Consider the following 20,867-nt stretch of genomic DNA (forward strand, 5'->3'; position numbering starts at 1 on the left):
GAATACGGGCCTGAGGGTATATAGGACTGGGATTGTAGTAGAGTTTTTGGTTCAGAATAATGTAAAGAGAAGATGTGGGGTTTATCAAGCCATGGAGGTTAGGTTTTATGTTTGGCTTAACGTGTCAATTTTCCGTCGGAGTAATTGTCGCCCGAGAAAATGTCATGGAACCGAAAATTCAATGGAGAAGGGGATGGCAGTCGATGCAAGCAGAATTATTAAATAGAGAAGTCCGAGTCGTAATTCGATGTTACCCTGGTATATACTCAATTAAAGGGGGATGACGTCACTTTTTTTTGGGGGGGGGATGATCCTGGTTCTGCGCCTCAAAGTGAGATGAGTGCGCCCCACCCCCCTATTGTTGCCTTTCTGAAGTACGGATTAGATTCATTTACTTTTTAGCAGGGACCTTGCCCTTCTCCCAGTTATGAACTCCTAGCTGGACCCATCCCAGGCCTAAACTGGCTGCACTTCCTACTGGATATCCTTTGTTCAATGTGTCAGTCTGGTCTCATTGGGTTACGGCAAATTAAATTCCTGTAGATAGGCAGTGAACAGATGATGAAGAGGAGAATAGGCTAAATCGTGTTACTTGATATCTTTGTAATGGTAAATTAATTTAGCGTAGAAGACAAATGTGTTGCCGCGTGGCCTGAATCGGCTTCTGGGATATCGTGTTCTCCTACTTTGATTTAGACATCGAAAATTCAGCATTTTACTTTGGTTCCTGCTCCATAAAAAAACCTCTGTAAAAATCCAGTGGAGACATTCTTATATCTTCTTAATTCAATCACAAATCAATCCCCATCAAACGCTTTCACGTCTGGAATAAAATAACGCCTTACAATTGGCGATGAGCTTAATATCAATTTCCTTATTTCTTTGTCAGAAAAAAAACACATCAGTGATCTGACTGATCTCCTTTAAGTTTCTGGAGAAACCCATCACAACCTTATAATGATGAATGACCAAGACAGCGCCCTCTTAAGAAGGTCCAAGGATGCAGCAGGAGCTAAGATCGAAGAAACCGCTGCAGCTTTGAATGAACTTAGTAACGACATCTGGACGCATCCTGAGTTAGACTTTGAGGAACACCATTGCCACGCTAGCCTGACAAACTTCCTAGAAAAGCAAGGATTCGAGGTATATGATATCAAATTAGCACAATCAATAAATAAATCTGAGTCCGGTTAATCATATTCAATCGATTTGTCAACAAGGTATAATTATCTATCTAAAATGCAAAGTCCAATTAATCGGTAGTTGATGAAATGTTAGATCAATATATGAAAACAACAATCGGTTCAATCATTTTATCAACCGTTTATATCACTCAATGAAAGTCACTCAGACCTAGATTAATTATAATGACCGTCAATCACAGATCTATATCATGCCGCTGTCACACCAACGAATCCGACTCCCATTAACCGACTAATGATGTCATTGGAAATAGTATTAGTGAATAAGTCTGTCTGGAGTCTGTTTCGCCGATGTGATTGTGGGTGTATAAGGGTTCCAGGATTTTCCACAGGGGGTGGGCACATATTCCCCGAGGAAAAATTAACAAGAAAAAAAAGAAGAAAGGTCTTCACTTTCAAAAGTGGGGAACCCTTCTGTTTTAACGGCATTTTAACATAACACATTTAATTGTGCCTCTCAAGAGGGGGAGGGGGATGGGCCGGTTTTGCCCCCCCCCCTTTAATCCGCCAGTGGGTGTAACTATCAGTCACCGTATCATGGATACACGCAGACACTTCCTATATCAATCATATTCGTCCGTATATGATGTCTACTCCTAGCTGTTCTATGATAGCAATTGCATACATCTATCTATTCAGCATCGATCAATCAATCAATCAAAATTACCAAACATTTGACTAGATTGACATGAAATATCGAACTCTATATCTCTCCTTAGTTCTTAAATTTCTTTCAAGGTAACACGGAGCTTCCATCTGGACACAGCCTTCAAGGCTACATACGGTACCGATGGCGGTGCCCATGTTTGTGTGATCTGTGAGTACGACGCTCTACCTGATATAGACCATGCCTGTGGACATCCTCTGATCGCCGAGTCAGGAGCAGCTGCAGGTTTAGGGATCAAAGCTGCACTCGACCTGCCCGATGCGCCGAAAGGAAGGGTGAGATTATAACGAGACAATTCCTTGATTATATACATCTATCTTGAGCGTGTGTGTTTTTGTTGATGTGAATGACAAGAATAGCTTTAGGCAGCATTAGCTACACATCAACAGTTGGATATTATTCATGTGAAATCTCCCTCTAAGCATCAACATATATTACCCCTGACGAGCGATATGTACTAGATGAAATATTTTCTGTACACGACCAATATATTAGGAAAATTATAGAAAACTATATAAAAAACCCTATGGTGTTATCTCACAATGTACATTATTTCACTTTTGTGTGTGTGCTTCTACAGGATCTAGTGGTGATTTTTAAAACCTGATTTACGAGATAATAATTGCGGCTCTCGTTTCATATTAATGGGAAAATAATATATCTAGATATAACTGGATTTTATCTTGAAAATATATTATATACTAAAAAATAAACTCTTAACCACACATCAATGTTCATATAGCTTCTGAAGCAAATGCAACTTCAATGTCGTTTTTCTCGATTCCATTTCACCACGTAGGCCTCTAGCTGAGATACACGATGTTGCGATATTACGGCCGAGCAGCTGCTTGTTAGCAAGCTACTAGATGACCGAGGAGAGATGCGTTACCAAAGGGTACTCGCGCACCAAGTAGGATTCGAACCCGGGTCACCCGAATCCCAAACCGCAGATCTACTGACTGAGCTATCTTCGAGCCAAACGCGAGCCAGTTATTAGTTCCTTTGATAAGAATGTATATATGAATTTCAAGGCAGTTGTAACCCAGTAATGCGCCGTCAGCAATCATCGGATTTACAGAACACTGCCTTTTTTTTTAGAACAATGGATATGGATATAGGCCTACTTAATCGTCAGAGCGCTTGGCATGGATCATGACGAATTCGCTTTTGAGATATGCGCCCAAGTCACATTGCTCCCGTTTGCGATGTCGAAATGCAATACTGTATTCCCGGATTATAAAGATGATAAACCCATTACCATCTAATCTATCCAGGTGACGATCATGGGTACCCCTGCCGAAGAGCACGGTGGCGGGAAGATTAAGCTCATCAATGCAGGAGCCTTCCAAGGAATGGATGTTGCTATGATGGTTCATCCCTTCCCTCGTAATGTATCCAGGCCGGTCATTCTGGCTTGCACAACGTAAGTCTGTATTTTCAGTTTCTGTAGACAGTTGAACCAATTAGGGCAATGCATTGGGCTCAAGTCATGGACAAATTGTGAATAGGCTGACGTTAAGGACACATCGTGTTCCTGAGAGGTTATAGGGGTTGGCGGGACTTTCATCAATGGCGGTTGAAGCGGCAATGACCTTTTCGACAGGGTACGATTTAATGTTATAGATGGGCGATGTGAATGGGCAAGGATAGGTTAGGGCCTAAGGGGCATATGCGACTTCCCTCTTCTGCAAGGTGAGCTCAAGCATGCCATGCAAAATATGATATATTAACTGGCATAGCAGCACACCTGACACTTTGCATATCACATTTAACCTTCTTTTCTCGGAGCGAGTCCTGTTTGAACTGTTATGGTAAACAGTTAATGTTTTGAGACCGAATGAGGCTGTAATAGCGATGTACTAGTTATTAGAAATCGACAGTTTCGTTCAAGATTTCCATAGATATATATTATGTCAGCATTCAGTTATGTTTGTTTATTTGTGGAGCGTTGTGGCCCAGTGGATTAGTCTTCGGACTTTGAAACAGAGGGTCGTGGGTTCGAATCCCAGCCATGGCGTAATTTCCTTCAGCAAGAAATTTATCCACATTGTGCTGCACTCGACCCAGGTGAGGTGAATGGGTACCCGGTAGGATTTTTCCTTGAACGCTTTAGCGCCTATAATATGGCGGCTCAGCTACAGCCGGGGTAATAATATGATACCAACTATCAAAGCGCAGTAGAGTATATGCACATAGTAGCTGCGCTATTAATGGACCTATTATTATTATTATTTGACGTCATCTTAGCATGGATGTTACTTTCACTGGTCGGGCAGCACACGCGTCATCATGTCCGTGGGAAGGGGTGAATGCTTTGGATGCTGTTGTCTTGTGCTATGCCAACATCTCCGCAATGAGACAGCATCTCAAACCAGAATGGAGAGTCCATGGTAAGTGCATGGAGATGTCACTACGCCTCCAAATGTCTGACCGAGATCGTTTCGCATCCTACACTGTTAAAAAACCTCGATTTTACAGAAAAAACCAGAAGATTTTGCAGAAAGCAATAACAGAATCATTCTGTAAATTCATAAAACAGGAATTTTTCTGCAATTTAACAGAACAGGTCTGTTTAAAAAGGAGAAAAGGCTGTTTTATTCCAGGAAATTTGTAAGGTTCCATACAGCGAATACCAATTTCCAGTAAGATTACGCAATATAGTAAGATTACTAGGGTGTTCTCGAGACTCTGCTGCAGGAACTTCTTTTATTTTAAGGATACATTTTTTAACAGTGTAATGTACTTGAAGTATGTGTTCAGCCCCTTCTACTCTCTGGCAATATTGCACAACCGATAATACAAATCGGCCTTTTGAAAACATCCAATTGCATGCCCGAACCCCACTTTGGCAATTTTAACCACACCTTTGATACAGGTACGTTCTACAAGCATGTTCTTTCTTTCTATTTATAAACAAACCCGTAATGTGTTTCCTCTAAACTGCGTATACTTGCGAAGATGGATGTTGCCAAATAATCTTCTCAAACGCCGAGTTTCTCGAGTTTTTTGACGTGACTTCATCATATTAATAAGGAATCAACTGATTTTTTTTGTCTTCCCAAAGTAGGTCTGATAAGTGCACATAGTAATCAGAAATTTTGAAATGCTTTCGTGGCGACTATAATCATCTAAATTTCGGTCATCCAGTATCGCTGTCTTGTCATCATTAAATTGCCATGATTTTTGACCGTTCGGATTAATTATTACAACATCCCAGTGACCAATATTGTTCCTTCTTTATTATCCCTCTAAACAGGCACCATTTTGAAGGCCGGCAAGACCCCCAGTATTATCCCGGAGGAATCGCAGATGACATTCTACCTAAGAACAGTCGAAAGCAGTGACATGCCTACACTTAAAGAAAAGATTGGCGGATGTGTAAAAGGAGCTGCTACGGCAACCGGCTGCAAGGTAAATGGAAGGAAGCCAATGGAGCGGGAAAATGTTCACAATCAAAATATACCCGCAGAGACGTCAAGAGTCGCATGTATCTTTGTTGATGTGACTCGGTGAATGTCATTATGTTTTATATTGTAGCCGCTAGCATAATTTTAAATGTTAATTGTTTGAAATTAATTGGTCGTCCAATCCCGGCGAAATAAGAGCAAAATGAGCTTCGTGAGATAAGTGTCGACAAAAGTACCTCGATTTCGACTGCAAGGCAAACATTACATGTAGGCTGAAAGTATAAAGCTGTGGGCATTGCTGACTCAAGTGGTAAGACTAGAGTGGGCTTATCTACATATCATTTAGATAAGAATCGTTCTATGAAATTTATCTTAAACAGTATTAACAGAATAATGTCTGAACTGAGATACAAATGAAATATAACTTGAATCAAAGTCGAGATGAAATAAATGGGGAAAAAACCTGTTAAGAGAGCAAAGGAGAGGGGGTCGAGGGCTTTAAAAGAATCACCAGTAAAACCTCTATTGGTAGGAAAAATGAGTTATTAATATGACTTGTTAATGTCAATTATACATCTGCATGTGTTCTTTGCTTCATTGCGTTTTTACAGGTAGAGTACACTTTCGGAAAGGACTACGCCAATTTAGTCACGAACGAGGCACTAGCGTCAGTGTACGAGCGTCAGCTGTCGGAACTCTCCGTCGATTACGCTACCAGTGAAGTGACGTTCTCTACGGATATGGGTGACGTTTCTTACGTTGTGCCAAGTATACATCCTTTGTATTACATCGGAACTGACGCAGCTAACCACTCGAGAGAATTCAATGCTGCAACTGGTAAGTCCAACCATAGGCCTATACACTCTTTTTTTTTTACCAATGGACATTATGGTAAACTGATCGAGACAAAAGCGCATCACCACAGCTGTCACTTGCAATTATTGATATGAAAGTTGACGACAAATTTAAAGTGATGGTCCAGGCTGGAGTTATTTTCTATATCAATAAATAGAGTAAAACTCACAGAGCAAAATGCTGAAAATTTGATCAAAATCGGATAACAAATAACGAAGTTATTGAATTTTAGAGATTTGCATTATTCCGGTGAAACAGTTCTAGGCATGTCGTCATGAATATGATTAGGTGGGCTGATGATGTCGTATCTCCACATGTTCTTTTGTATTTTATTGTATGAAATCAGGTTTACTCCAAAAAATGCTACCAAGAACTGAAACAATGGTATTGACAACTGATTAAGTGCAATTGTTATTTATTGCCACAACTTATTTCATCATAATCGAGACACATCATTTATATACATATGAAAAAATGAAACCTTTATGATTTCATATAATAATATAAAAAAAATTGTGACAAAAGTGGAGAGGCAGTTCATTTGGATCGCATCGGTTTGGTCATCTTACTTGACATATCAAAAACTATATTAAAAAGTGCAGTCGTTTGAGTCTAATGACAAGACACCGACTTCTATTTCGAAGTCGACTGCTTTACATTGATTTTTGTTCATTCTAAGTAAGTCAATGCAGTAAGGCATTTCATTGATTTTTTCTGTATACGTCAGTCATGATTGTCGAATTCCTTTATGCTTTTTATATTCAACACTATATGCTTGCTATCATTATTGCGAACTAGTAGTTCACCATTATTTCTTATTTGCTTTTATCACAACTTCTATCAATTATTACATCATAGGAGCCGCGAAAGCACAGAAACCGACCCTTTCCCAGGCCAAGGCCATGGCGTTCACGTGTTTGGAGCTGATGCAGCCCGGTAACAGGCATCTTCTCGACAAAGTGAAGGAGGAATTCAACGACAAAGTAGGCCCATCTTCTCCAAAATAGCGAGTTTTCGGTTCTGGATAGAACGGGGTCCGTTCCAGAGAGCATGGAGAGGGTCGCAAATGAGAAGAGCTTGATGTTCAACCAATCAGAATTTGGAATGACATTGTCGATTCGTGTGTGAAATAACACATTGTGGAATGCTGTATTATAATAAAATGCATTTAAACGCACCTCTTTTTTGCTGCAGTCGATCCTGGAAGACGTCATTAGACCTTATGAAACTAGAAAAGCTGTATCATCGCGCTAAGCTCGAACGGGACTACACTGTAAAAACTGCGGTGTTAAAACTGACACCAATTGGTGTTAATAGAGGACCACACCCTGAGGTGTTAAAATTACACCCTAGAGATTAAACATAACACCAAAGAGTGTAAATCTAACAAAAAAAAGTGTTAACACTTATATGTGTAAAACTAACACCACCAATTTAACACCGGTGTAAAATAACTCGTGTGGTCCTCTATGTACACGGGTTAACAACACAGTTATTGCTGTGTAATCACGCAGATACTAGTGTATTGTTTTGTTTTTCTTTTCTTTTCCAAAGAGCGACGCATTCTTGTAATACTCTTTTCCGCCAGAATAACTTGTCTTGAAAAACATGAAGACGGAGTGCGGTTGATGTTTTCCCAGGTGTTCTGTTCATGTGGATTGGCAATGTTGTCCAAGCTACGTACCATCCTCCCAGTTACCATCCTCTATGGCCGCTTCACAAAACTCTTAGTAATGGCGCAGTCAGATTTTCCGTACGGTGGCCGTACGGCGAGTCGAAAACAGTTGCTTTATTCATTTTTATTCAAACCACTTCTGTTTAGCTGGTACTAAAAATGTTAAAACGGCTGTTTTAGACTCGCCTTCCAGCCGCCGTAGGGGGAATGTGACTGCGCCATAATGATACTAAACGCTTGGCCTGTGACATGTTAATGATGTACATATCACCGAGGTCGTTCGTTAAGACATGCCTAACTTTTGAACAGCTATGCTAAAAAGCTCTTCCTCTATGAAAGACATTTTCACTTTTTCCCAACATTTGTTTCAATTTTTCATCCATAAAAATAAGATTTGGTGCTAATACATGCTTTCAAATTATGGTACACACTAAGAAATAAAGGTTTAAAATTGAACCCCGAAAGGTTGATGCAAAATCAGCACCCTATGGGTTCAAAAATTGAACCCCTGATTTGGGGTTCAAAAATTGAACCCTGCGGTTGGGGTTCAGTTTTGCACCCTGCGGGTGCAAAACTGCACCCCTAGGGGTTAAATTCAAATTTAGGGGCGCAGTTTCGAACCCGCAGGGTGCAAAAATGAACCCCAACCGCAGGGTTCAATTTTTGAACACATAGGGTGCTGATTTTGCATCAACCTTTCGTGGTTCAAATTTGAACCTTTATTTCTTAGTTTGTATTAAAGGGGAATGAAACCTTTGGAACAAATAGGCTTGTGTAGAAACAGAAAAATCAAAGAATGAGAACAAAGAAAGTTTGAGAAAAAACGGACAAATAATGAGAAAGTTATGAGCATTTGTATATTGCAATCACTAATGCTATGGAGATCCTCCCATTGGCAATGCGACAAGGATGTGTGATGTCACTGATGAACAACTTTCCCTTTGGTGGACTATAAAATACCCTCAAAATGTCTCTTTTTGCTTTTTCTTACAATGATACAAACTCTTTATCCATTATGTATTCTTTAAAAATATGTATTACATGCCCTCATGTAGAAAGAACACATGATCTATGGATAGATGTGATAAAAGAGGCAATTCAAGTGAAATATATACTAAAGTAATGGGGAGAGTTGTTCATCAGTGACATCACACATCTTTGTCACATTGCCAGTTTGCTATCTCCATAGCAATAGTGATCGCAATATTCAAATTCTCATAACTTTCTCATTATTTGTCCGATTTTTCTCAAACTTTTGTTGATCTGTTTCTTTTATTTTTCTGTTTTCACACAAGCTATCTTGTTCCAATGGTTTCATTCTCCTTTAATGATTTCTTTTTTGGGGGGGGTGGCGAATGCAGAAGCATATCCTTAAAGGACAAGTCCACCCCAACAAAAACTTGATTTGAATAAAAAGAGAAAAATTCAACGAGCATAACACTGAAAATTCCATCAAAATCGGATGTAAAATAGGAAAGTTATGACATTTTAAAGTTTTGCTTATTTTCAACAAAATAGTTATATGAACGAGCCAGTTACATCCAAATGAGAGAGTTGATGACATAACTCACTATTTCTTTTGTATTTTATGATATGAAATATGAAATATTTTTATTTTCTCATCATTGTCATGTGAAATGAAGTTTTATTCCTCCCTGAACACGTGGCATTCCATTATTTCAACATTTTGTGCTTCAGGCAAAGAGGTCCTAATCGTCAAATTCGTAAAAATTGAAATATTGTATAATTCAAACAATAAAAAACAAAAGAAATAGTGAGTGAATGACATCATCGACTCTCTCATTTGGATGTAACTGGCTCGTTCATATAACTATTTTGTTGCAAATAAGTGAAAGTTTGAAATGTCATAACTTTCTTATTTTACATCCGATTTTGATGAAATTTTCAGCATTGTGCTTGTATGATTTTTCTCTATTGATTCAAATCAACATTTTTCTGAGGCGGACTTGACCTTTAATACTAGTACTTAAAGAAGGAAAGAAAGTGACTGGTTGTGTGGGTGGTACTGACTTACTCCTGGAGACATTTTTTTTACATTTTAACCTGACGGTGGGTGATGGGTGTGTTGGCTTAGATGAAATATAAAAAAAAAATCACAAGTACATGTATTCTCATACAGTCATGCTCGGTTTCACAATGCGAGGTCACAAGCAATGCATTCATTCAAGGTTTTTAAAACCAAATTTACAAAAAACAAGTTATGAAAATTTTTAAAAACACCAAAATACACACACAAAAACACACCATAACAAACTTACAGTAGTTTCCAAATAGATTGAGGTAGAGGGGAGCCTTTTGGTATAGGATAAGTGAACTTTAATACAAATAGCTGTAATTATTGCTCTACATGTATATGCTCGAATCCTACACACACACTGTACATGACACACACACCCTCACACACACACACATATGAAGATAATACTTTCATTGCCAAGAAATTTTTATTCTTTATTTAATTTTTTTTTTGAGTAAAGAATAAAAACTTTATTGGCAATGAAAGCATTATCTTAAGCATATTTTGTTATCTTTAAGATATATATATATTAAGCATATATAGCACATAGATGAAAGCTCTGAGTGGCATAAAGTGAAGCTACCCATACATTATTTCAATCCGCAATAATGAACGTATTTAGTATTACCCATACATTATTCCCTCATTTTCATTTATTTCACAGATTTTTTATGATATAGTGACATGTTATATACATAAACAATTTTTCATCTCGTTCGTTTATAACACTGTGTACTACAATAATCTAATGGATTGCATGCTTATTTTGGAGACTATTTGTAATGTGTTACATGTATGTGTGTAAGTCCATGTTTATTATTGTGCACTTGGTTTAATCTAGCAATAAAATGGTATGTGTTCCAATAAGTATGATATTCTAATTTACATTGTCTGTCTCTTGATATGTGTGAGTATGATTTTGCCCCATTTTTCATGTTTTTAAAAAGGAATAGTCATTATAATTCGTATATATATGCATTGCAATAGAGTAGTGTTAAAATTTAAACAGTTCATGTTTTAAAGGACCACCCAAGCAATTTACATCGGTGTTGCGTTCTTGTGATATACCCATTACCCATAGCCATTGTTATTAGAACACTTTGGTCCGTATTCTGAAGTCGGGTTTAACTTAAACTCAGGTTTAAAGTTGTGGTTTAAGTATGGAAGGCCAAAAGTATCAAAATTTCATCAAATTGTATGTTTCTTATGTTTACTGTGCTATTTCCTGATTCATCGATGATGAAGACAATCATTTATTTATACTTCCTACACAATTAGTAAATGATTTGAGAACCGACTGAGCTGAAGTATGATATCTTTACTGTTAGTGATTATGTGACAATTGGCTGTCCATACTTAAACCACAACTTTAAACCTGAGTTTAAGTTACACCCGACTTCAGAATACGGCCCATTCTGTTTGTTACACTTTCTAGTGTTACCTCCACTGTGTTTATAACAACCATATTCAGTGTTCTGAGAGTGCTCACCACGCGGACTTTCGGAGCACCGATTACGGTTTTTAAACAATAATAATAATAATAATAATAGCCAATTTTTATAAAGCGCTTTTCCCAGAATGGCCCAAAGCGCGTTACAGCATATTATTACCCCGGTCATTGGATTCATTTCGATCCCGCACGTAAAGTGCACAATTTCCACTCCCTGGGGAGCATTCCTTGCATTCATCGCAGCCTCATTATGGCGCTGGCAAAATCAAACATACAATATCTTTCGCATCCTACCGGGTACCCATTGGCGGCGGAAGCCAATAAATTTAGGGGGTGTCCACCTGAAATTTTGGGATGGACACATGTAAAAAATAGGACAAGCGACCCAAAAATTTTTGAGAAGCAAAAAAAAAAAAAAAAAAAAAAAAAAAAGGTCATCAACCTAAATTTTAGGGGGGGACAACACACGTGTCAAGGGGGTCCACGTGAATTTAGGGGGGGACGCAGGAAAAAAAATTGACAAGCAAAAAAAAAAAAAAAAAAAAAAAGGTTATCAAAACAAAATTTAGGGGGGACACGTCCCCCCCGTCCCCCCGCTTCCGCCGCCTACCGGGTACCCATTTAGCACCTGGGTCGAGAGTGGCAAAGTGTGGATTAACGCCTTGCCAAAGGACGCTAGACCGCGGTGGGATTCGAACACACGACCCTCTGTTTACAAGGCGAGAGTCAGAACCACTACACCACGGCTCTTCCAATATAGACAATAAAAACAATATAGACTGTGACAAAAATAGATAACTAGAAATTAACTAGGAGATTCACGTTTTTTTTATTGAATAATTATTACATTACTGTACCAAAACAGTGAAAAACAATGAGTTTGATTTTTTTTAATCCTAACGATTTCTATAAACTGTAAAAGAGTATTTAAAAATGTATAATAAATCGGAATAGTCCAATTATAATGAATTAAACAAGTATATATTCAGTGAATGTTTATTAATTGTAGACCAAATAATGTAGGCCTATATCTGACCCAAACATAGTTCACACCAAAACGAGGTTATAAATCCACCACTCACCCAATACATACAAAGTTTACGACGTAATGTCATGAAAAGGAATTTTTTAAATATATATATAAAGGACGTGCTAATAAACGCGATATAAAGTTGTATGACCCTGTCCGGTCGGTTGTCTACGAACATATGTAATTCGTGTTTTTCATTTATCTCTCTGTGCACTGTTTTCGATCCGCTTGATTGTCAATGAAATTTTATAAATGCTGTTTTTCATTTCCACCGACCCATTATGAGATTATAATTATGTTATTGAAAAAAAAACCCATTCAAAAACGTGAACCATAGGAACGGGTGATGGTCAAGGCTAAATTTTATTTTTTTTAAAGCAAAGACACATATCGTGATTGATGAAGTATGAACGTTGGGGCAGTATACTTGAACTACTTCGCAAGTGAGCAAAGCAAAATGAGAGGCGGATATCGACCCTCTCTAATATGACGACGACGATGATGGTAATTATTGATGACATTGATAATAATAAAACAAAATAAATAAATGAATAATAATAATGATAAGAATGATAATAATAATAGTAATAATAATAACAATGACGACATAATACTCGTTGAATATAGCGCTTAATAATTGTAGCCTACCAGGTGGGTGTTTCATAAAGCTGTTCGTAAGTTAAGAGCGACTTTAAGAACGACTGGTGATCCTTTCCTGTGGTAAATGGCATATTCATTGGCGATGGTTTAGCGCGTAGAAATGGCTCACCAATCGTTCTCAGAGTCGCTCTTATCTTACGAACAGCTTTATGAAACCGCCCCCAGTTGCGTAGTGAGCAAGATTTTGAAAAGTCCAAACATGACGTATATAAACTGCGAGAGAGCGTAGCGAGTTATGCTACGTACATGTATATACTATATGCAGATCAACAACAACAACACAAATGTTGGGGGTGTCCTTGCCCTTTAGCAAAACGCGACATCGCTCACATACCATATAAAAAGTCACAAAACCAATTGCCATGGTGATGAATAGTTTTGACGTCACACCTCGATTCTTTATCAAACAAAAAGGTCTCCATGACTTCTCTGTGTATTCAAAAGTTTTGTGAATGGCGTTTGACTGACGAAATCATATTACTTATGAATATAAAATAAAGGTTTTCCCGTGAACTTCACAGACAAATCATGCAAGGACGCACGCGATAACAAGGTTCACTACCTTTGAAAAAGACACTAAGGGTATATAAGATCCCATAATATATGGGTCGAAGTACAATCATCTCGTCCATTTGGGAAGAAGGGACCTTTTGAAGCCTCTGATCAACTAACTTACTAGCGCGTCCCTCTTTATAAACGTTCAAAGGGAAACACTGAGTAAGTATTGGCCTAATTTAGGTGAAACTTAATAGATATTTCATGTTTCTACTTTCATATTTAGCTGATTTCCTTCATAAATATATGTAATGTGTCAATGATATACAGTTTGAAATATGTTTTACTGTAATTGTGTTGTCTTTGATAACTTTCCTCATTTCACAGATTCCTCAAAAATATATTATGTTTTACTGAACAATCTTTGTAGTAGTGATCTTTCTGAATTTAATGAATTGAATTCATTCATTATTTTTATAAATCTTAAGTTACTCATTTTTTTATGCAGATTTTGTTATGTGATGTTAACAAGAACTTGCTAAGCAAAAACAGTAAATCTGAGCTTGTTATCCGGCATAAAGATATTTCAATAAATAATAACAAAAAATAAAATAAATTTAAAGTTGTTGAAGAGAGGTAAAAACACACGCATATGCAGACTGGTAAAACATTTTATAAACAAATTAATTTAGACACAGACTGAGTTTTTGTTCGTGTTTAAAGGTTGAAATCTCTTTAATTTGTAAATATATATTGGGCTAAAAATGTAATAATTGTGATATACATGTACAGGGTATTTTTCACTCGGGGGACAAGTGCTATCTTTGTCCAATATCGTTTGAACAGTAACAATTCTGTATTCGGTTATTATTTGTTTCGCACAAATCATTGTACGACAAAATTTGGGATGCTCTTTTATTCTGAAATTAAAAGCAAGACTATCACACAATATATATATATATATATATATATATATATATCACACAATATATATATATATATCGACCCTTAACTTTCCGTAGGGGGTGCATGGCCCTGAGAATCGAGGGTACTGCGTGAATTATTCTCCATACGCAGAAATGACCCCCAGGTATTCTGGAAAATGTGTCAAAATGTAAACAAAACGACCTTCATTTCGTAGTGAATTTTTTTTACTTCAAACTTCTCGGGAACAATTTTATCTCCACTTTGCATTTTGTAGTGAAATCTTTTTTTTCTTTTCAAATTTATTGGGACTAATTTGATTTTTTTTGGGGGGGGCTTTTTTAATTTACTTCAGCCCCCCACACACATAAACAAAATAGTTCCCAGGGCCCTGGAAAGATGGTGTACAAACATTCTCCTCTCTTCGAGAAATAGATGACAATTTTTTTTTATATTCAAATAATACAACTGTAGCGGTCGTTTGAATTAATTTTTTGATGTCTTAACTATTTCAATTGACCCAAAATAGCATGCTAAAAACTCAAAGTATTTGGTTCCCTCCACTCCTTTTCTTAATCACATCCGAATAACCGGAATAATCTAGGCATCGATCAATTTCTACAAATGGCATAGTTGCAATGATTGTTTTAGCTGCATCGATAGTGGACCTATTGAAATGAAAAATAGTTCATGAATTTTAAGATTCTCCTTTATTCATATTTCAGATCGGACTAATTCGTAATTAAGAGATTGTTGATTGGACAAATAGTAAATCTGTCAATCCCGTTTGCCTCTTTTCTTTTCCTAAATTACATTTCGTCATTGGCAAGCGACCCCACAATTTTTTAATTCGTCCACATTGTCATACACAACCGAAAGAAAACCACATTTCTTCAATGCTCGCCTACTAAATTCTCTCGCGATACCATATTCAGTTATGTTTTTGTCAGTCCCTCCTTACACAAACTATGGCAGGCACACTCATCGTCCACCTAGCGAGCAGGAACTATGTATATTTCCTGCAATATTATCTTATTATGTCCATGTATGAATAAATTGTAATCATGCTTATTAGGCTTATTCAGCGTTTTCTGGAACAGTCACGTCATGTAACGTGAGGCCCCTATTTACAGTATTATTACAGTCACAGTAATTTATGGCGTTAAAAATACAGTTTATACTGTAACGTAATCTACCTGAATGCCATCTCCTACAGAAATCCATGATGAATCAGGAGGTTGTACTGGTCACGGGCTGTGTGTCTGGACTAGGTCTGCATACAGCCGCCCGCCTAGCCCGAGACCCAGACCAAAGATACATCGTGATAGCGACCGTCGTCTCTCTCGCGGAGAAAGACGATCTCGTTGCTGCCATTGGAACACATCTTGAGAACACTGCTTTCATCATGAAGATGGATATCACACAGGATGAGGATGTACAAAGTGTAGTTCAAACAGTTCTACATAGATTCGGTCGGATCGACATACTACGTAAGGTTCCTTATTTGGTAATGGGGAGTTTTCGGGCTACGATGGGGATGCAAAGAAAATCCATTGTCAGAAACCCTTCATGACAAAGAGGTCTTTGTCGAAAACGGGTTAATCAATAAGAGCTTTTTCGTCTCGGACTCTAGACAAACGACATTTTTTGCAATTTTTCGTCTGCTCAAAATCTTACGACGATCATCTATGTCTCGGATTTCCTATTTTCGACAAAGACCAGGGGCCCGTTGTAGAAAGAGATGCGTTTAAACGCAAGTCAAAGTAACAATCGCAAGGTGAGTCCCGAATGCGCGCTGTTGATTGGTTGAAATCAAGTTGCGCATGATTTTTAGAGTTGCGATTGATTGCAACTCTTTCTGCAACGGCCCCCTGCATGCTCTCAGCTGTTCGCTGTGATTTGATAGACTTTTTCTATACATTTTCTAAGATGCAGAATCCTTCCCGCCGCGATCGCGCAAACTCGCGAATGACACAGACACATCAGCGATCTACTCCAGACTAACTAAATCTAAATCACGTGGTTTCCTTTGAAATACCATCCCTCAGTTTGCAGTCGGTTATGTTGATGTGACTGTACAGGCTGTAGCATTAAACATTACATAGAAGTACGGCCCGTATATGTGTACGGGGCCCCGTTTCATAAAAAAGTTCTAATTATCCTAACTTCCAAATATGGCGACTGCCATGGTAACCTTAATTGTGATTGGCTTCTATGCCCCGTTACCGTCATAGTTGCCGTAGGGGCAACGATGATGTACCATAGCTGTCATGGCTGTATGTCCTTTATGAACTGATCATTTAAACACCCGTCATGATAAGCAATCAACAGAGAATAATTCAATCAATATTCGTAATTGATTGTTTATGCTGCAAAACGGCAAGACCCCCCCCCCCCCCGCTCCTGGACAAAATCATAAAATCGAGGTGGAGGTGCCGGGCGGGTTCCCGCGATCGCTGTCATTGGTAATTTGGCACATTAGTACGGGCTCGTTCCTCCGGGAGGATAACTGAACTCGCTGGAAACCTCCAGTGAATGTCGCCACAGAAATCGGGGGGGGGGGGGGTATAATGATACACACACACACCCTCACATATAAATAAATAAATATATTATATATATACATATATATATATAAAGGCCTATAGGATAAAATTTATCATCTCTATAACGCCACTTTACCGTCATCTTACCATCAGTGAACATTGCTGGAATTGGATCATGCGGTTACATGGACACCATGCCTAGGTCAACGATAGAGGGGATGTTCAACATCAACACCATTGGAGTTATCCGACTTACCCAAGCCGTTATGCCTCACATGAAACAAAGACACAAGGGCACGATACTAACCGTCAGCAGTAGAGGTGGTAGAACAGGTATTTTTTTTCTAAAACCATTCCTTCTGTCTTCTGTTAAATAAATTTGATTGTAATTTCCGAATTTACGCACCTTTTATCAATCGGTTTTGGGAATATTACTGACTTCCTTGGATTTACTTGGATATGAATTTAATTCATTTTTAAAATCAATAAAAAAATACCCAGCAGAGCTTGATATGTGAACTCATATGCGGATCCAGGGTTTCCCAAAAGGAGGGATGGGGGCATAATTTGTTCAGACAAATTTGATAACAAGTCTTTTCTTTAAGTCTCTCAAGGGGGGGGGGGGCGGGTTGGAGGCTGGATGTGCCCCTTAGAATTAGATTCGCCAGTGTGTTAACTTCCTGACAATTCATTGGCTATCAACTTTTTACAAAGAGCACCATGGTTATACTGAGTTCAGGAAGAGACAATCTAATCCCTATCCTCTTTCGGGTATCTTTGCTTTAGTCTTCTATCCTATTTGGAAGAATTTACAAATTTTGCTTTTCCCCTTTATTTTAGGTGATATCAGCTCATTATCCTAAATATTTCATATCAAATTGATGCTAATAATTATTTAAGATATGTATCATTATCTTAAATTATCCATTTTAATGCATCAATAATTTGCCCGTGCAATCCTAATTTCCCGCCTTTGCAACGCCTTTGTTCATTACAGGGATTCCTCTACTGGAAGTATACTGCGCTTCCAAGTTTGCAATTGAGGGTTTCTTCGAATCGCTGGTACCAGTTGCGAGGCAGTTCAGCATCAAGTAAATTCCCTTCATACTTTAATTGAAAAAGCAGTTTCGGCTGCATCATGTAAAACAGAAGTACTGAACATTTATTGTTATCGCCAATTTTCGAGTCTGACTGAGTGATATAAAAGGGATATACACATATATACTTATTTAATTCTTGATTTGTCCTCTGATTTGCAGTGGTTTGTCACTATTACATCACTCTTCTCTTTATCAGCGTGTCTATTCCAATGATTTTTCAGTCATATAAGACGTTTAAAGTGACTGTTCATTATTTTCCTGCAGTAAAATAATGCAAAAGGCCGATGCTTAATATCACACGCAGACTCTTATAATAAGTTTTCATAGTAGGCTATTTATGTCTGTGACGTCATAATCTCATAGCGCACTCCCTCAAAAACTGTAGGAAATTGAGTTGTCAGATCCCCAAAGAGGTATCACATGCCTAAAACATTTCCCATAGACCCGTGTGTTAAAATGGCACTTAAAAAAAAATAAAAATAAGGATGAAAATCGGGGTCGAATGTTTACTACCAGTGGATAGGACATTATATCTGACAATCCATGACCAGAAACCGGTCCATCGACCGGCTCATCTTAAAAATAAATCGGCACTTATAAAGGAATCTTCTGAGGGATCAAATTCATCACCTGGAAAAATAAATAGAAAATGTCGGTGATATTTCTTCCCAATTCGGGAAAGGGAAGTTCGAACAGGGACCGCGGAACGGTTTTCAAAGTGGGAGGGGGGGGGGGCTGAGCCAAAAGTGGAGGGGCTGACCATGCAAAAAATCACAATCATTATGGTAATTTTTACGTTTTTGCAAATTGTTTTTGGAAAAAAAGTGTTGGGGGGCACTTCCGCTGCCCCTGTTCAGTAATTACCAGATATAGAATCAGTGTTAGATGGACAATTATATTCATACACTGTCAGCCATGCATATAAAAAAAAGAGAATGGTTGACTCGAATGAATATCTGTTGCCTTCCAAATGTTAATAGGCCTGTGCGACCAAGAGATTACCATACAGATCTCTAAGATGGCGAAATGACGTCAATGCAAAAGGTCCATTGATTAAAAAAATTGTAACATCCGGGGGCGTTTCATGAAAGGACTTGTCGGACGTTTTATCCGACAACTCCCATTAATCCGACAGTTACCATAGGAACAGTGTCTCTCAGCCAATCAAAATCATGGAAAGATATCAGATCTGACAACTTGTCGGATGAAAATATTAATGAAACGCTCCCCTGATTTCCTTTCAGCATCGTCATAGCTGAACCTGGTGGAATGAAAACACAGCTTCAGGAGAGGCTCTTTGGGGACCTAGAAGACGTCGCTGCCGACGAATCCGTGAACAACCTGGATAGGTCTTTCGCTCGGAATTGGATCGATGACCTGAAGACCAAAAAGCCATCTATGACGCCAGACGAAGCAGCCGAGAAGCTTGTTGATATTCTACAGGCAGAAAAGCCGAGATTTCGATACACCTTACCCGAGAGTTTAGGGCGTGAGATAGCCAGTATCATGGCGGAAGAATCTGGAGAACTTGGGATCGCGTTGAACGTGAAGCGTATTGTGAAGGCAGAGAAGTGAGAGAACGATAATCTTATTTTGATGATCATCCAAATGTGTGTGTGCGTGCCTGTGTGCCAATGCGCGTATGTCAGGGGGTGTGCGATGAGAATGTAACAGCTGCTCCCCAAAAGCCAGGGGTGGTATTCTGTAACTCTGTCATAACTTTTGTCATAAATTTTGTCATTTCTCTCCGAGATGTGACACCGCTATGATTGTCACAAATCCGTATTCTGGGGCGGTATTCTGAACATTGTCTTTTCTCCATATTTTATCTTATCTCAGAGATATGACAAAATCGGTATTCTGGTGGATGTCATAAATTTTGTCTCTTCTCATTAGCGCGCAGCAAAAATACGCGGCTTTAAATGCGCGTAATCCTTTTATACAAGCAAAAGAAATGACAAAAGTTATGACAGGGGGGTAGCAGTCATAAATTTTGTCATATCTTTTAGTACCAAATATCCCGATACCCTGCCGACTGAATGTCAAGCAAACAATTATATTATTTAGATTAGATTGTGGTATTAGTTTCACTCATCTTCCATGACAATTTTCAAAATTATTTTTTCATGCTACAATTAGTTAGGCCCTACATATTTATTCCTCCTTTTTTTCTCTGTTTTCCTTACTTTTATACTTCTCCTCTAAAATTCTTCAGAGCTCCCTGTCTCTCTTTTTAATTAAGCGCATCAATATACGCGTAGTTGCGCGATGCCAGCAACTGTTTGGGGGATACGCCCTACCTGCCACGGGGCTTTCCTATTGGCTAAAAGGGCTCCAACTGGGAACTAACGATGATTTTGATCGGCTCGCTTCCGAAAAGATGGGTGGGAACTTTGAGAGATATGACAGGGAAAAGACAATGTTCAGAATACCGATTTGTGACAATCATAGCGGTGTCATATCTCGGAGAGAAATGTCAAAATTTATGACAAAAGTTATGACAGAGTTACAAAATACCACCCCAGAATACCGCCCCTGCATAACTGTAGAGCGTGTAGAGACTTTAAGTCTTTATATTAAGGAAACAAGGTTAATTATCATTTTATCCGTTTATGATTATAAATATAGTGAAAAGTGTGAACTATTGATATGTTGTTAACCTGCAGGGACTCTTCTCACATTAGTTTATTGAAGCCACCTCTCTATTTTAAAAAGTTATTTTATGTTAGTCATTATCTACATTTTCAGACACAAAGTATCATCATTGTTATGATTGCGTTATATTTGATATTTCTAAAAATTTGAAATACCGAGCTGT

The 20,867-nt window shown here is 38.2% G+C and overlaps 2 protein-coding genes across 2 annotated transcripts; both read left to right on the forward strand.

Annotated features, from left to right (window-relative positions):
• The first annotated feature begins 399 nt into the window (after positions 1-399).
• LOC121413948 (peptidase M20 domain-containing protein 2-like) lies at positions 400-7,467 on the forward strand. The gene is made up of 7 exons (XM_041606968.1): positions 400-1,143; positions 1,941-2,144; positions 3,144-3,292; positions 4,117-4,259; positions 5,126-5,280; positions 5,888-6,113; positions 6,990-7,467. The coding sequence occupies exons 1-7, from the start codon at positions 958-960 to the stop codon at positions 7,136-7,138; spliced, it is 1,212 nt and encodes a 403-aa protein (XP_041462902.1). The 5' UTR covers positions 400-957; the 3' UTR covers positions 7,139-7,467.
• A 6,065-nt stretch (positions 7,468-13,532) lies between these two features.
• On the forward strand, positions 13,533-19,789 carry LOC121412675 (retinol dehydrogenase 8-like). The gene is made up of 5 exons (XM_041605451.1): positions 13,533-13,701; positions 15,620-15,893; positions 17,103-17,282; positions 17,947-18,040; positions 19,294-19,789. The coding sequence occupies exons 2-5, from the start codon at positions 15,626-15,628 to the stop codon at positions 19,622-19,624; spliced, it is 873 nt and encodes a 290-aa protein (XP_041461385.1). The 5' UTR covers positions 13,533-13,701; positions 15,620-15,625; the 3' UTR covers positions 19,625-19,789.
• The last annotated feature ends 1,078 nt before the right edge of the window (positions 19,790-20,867 follow it).

The sequence above is a fragment of the Lytechinus variegatus genome, chromosome 4, assembly GCF_018143015.1.
Source record: "Lytechinus variegatus isolate NC3 chromosome 4, Lvar_3.0, whole genome shotgun sequence".
Classification (NCBI taxonomy): domain Eukaryota; kingdom Metazoa; phylum Echinodermata; class Echinoidea; order Temnopleuroida; family Toxopneustidae; genus Lytechinus; species Lytechinus variegatus.

What these genes read in the sequence shown, in the direction of transcription:
- LOC121413948 (XM_041606968.1), top strand. Translation starts at nt 958, where the DNA reads ATGATGAATGACCAAGACAGCGCCCTCTTAAGAAGGTCCAAGGATGCA. An exon ending in CCGATGCGCCGAAAGGAAGG is followed by an intron (nt 2,145 to 3,143) that starts GTGAGATTATAA and finishes TAATCTATCCAG; the next exon opens with GTGACGATCATGGGTACCCC. An exon ending in CTACGGCAACCGGCTGCAAG is followed by an intron (nt 5,281 to 5,887) that starts GTAAATGGAAGG and finishes GCGTTTTTACAG; the next exon opens with GTAGAGTACACTTTCGGAAA.
- LOC121412675 (XM_041605451.1), top strand. Translation starts at nt 15,626, where the DNA reads ATGATGAATCAGGAGGTTGTACTGGTCACGGGCTGTGTGTCTGGACTA. An exon ending in CGGTCGGATCGACATACTAC is followed by an intron (nt 15,894 to 17,102) that starts GTAAGGTTCCTT and finishes TCTTACCATCAG; the next exon opens with TGAACATTGCTGGAATTGGA. An exon ending in GCGAGGCAGTTCAGCATCAA is followed by an intron (nt 18,041 to 19,293) that starts GTAAATTCCCTT and finishes ATTTCCTTTCAG; the next exon opens with CATCGTCATAGCTGAACCTG.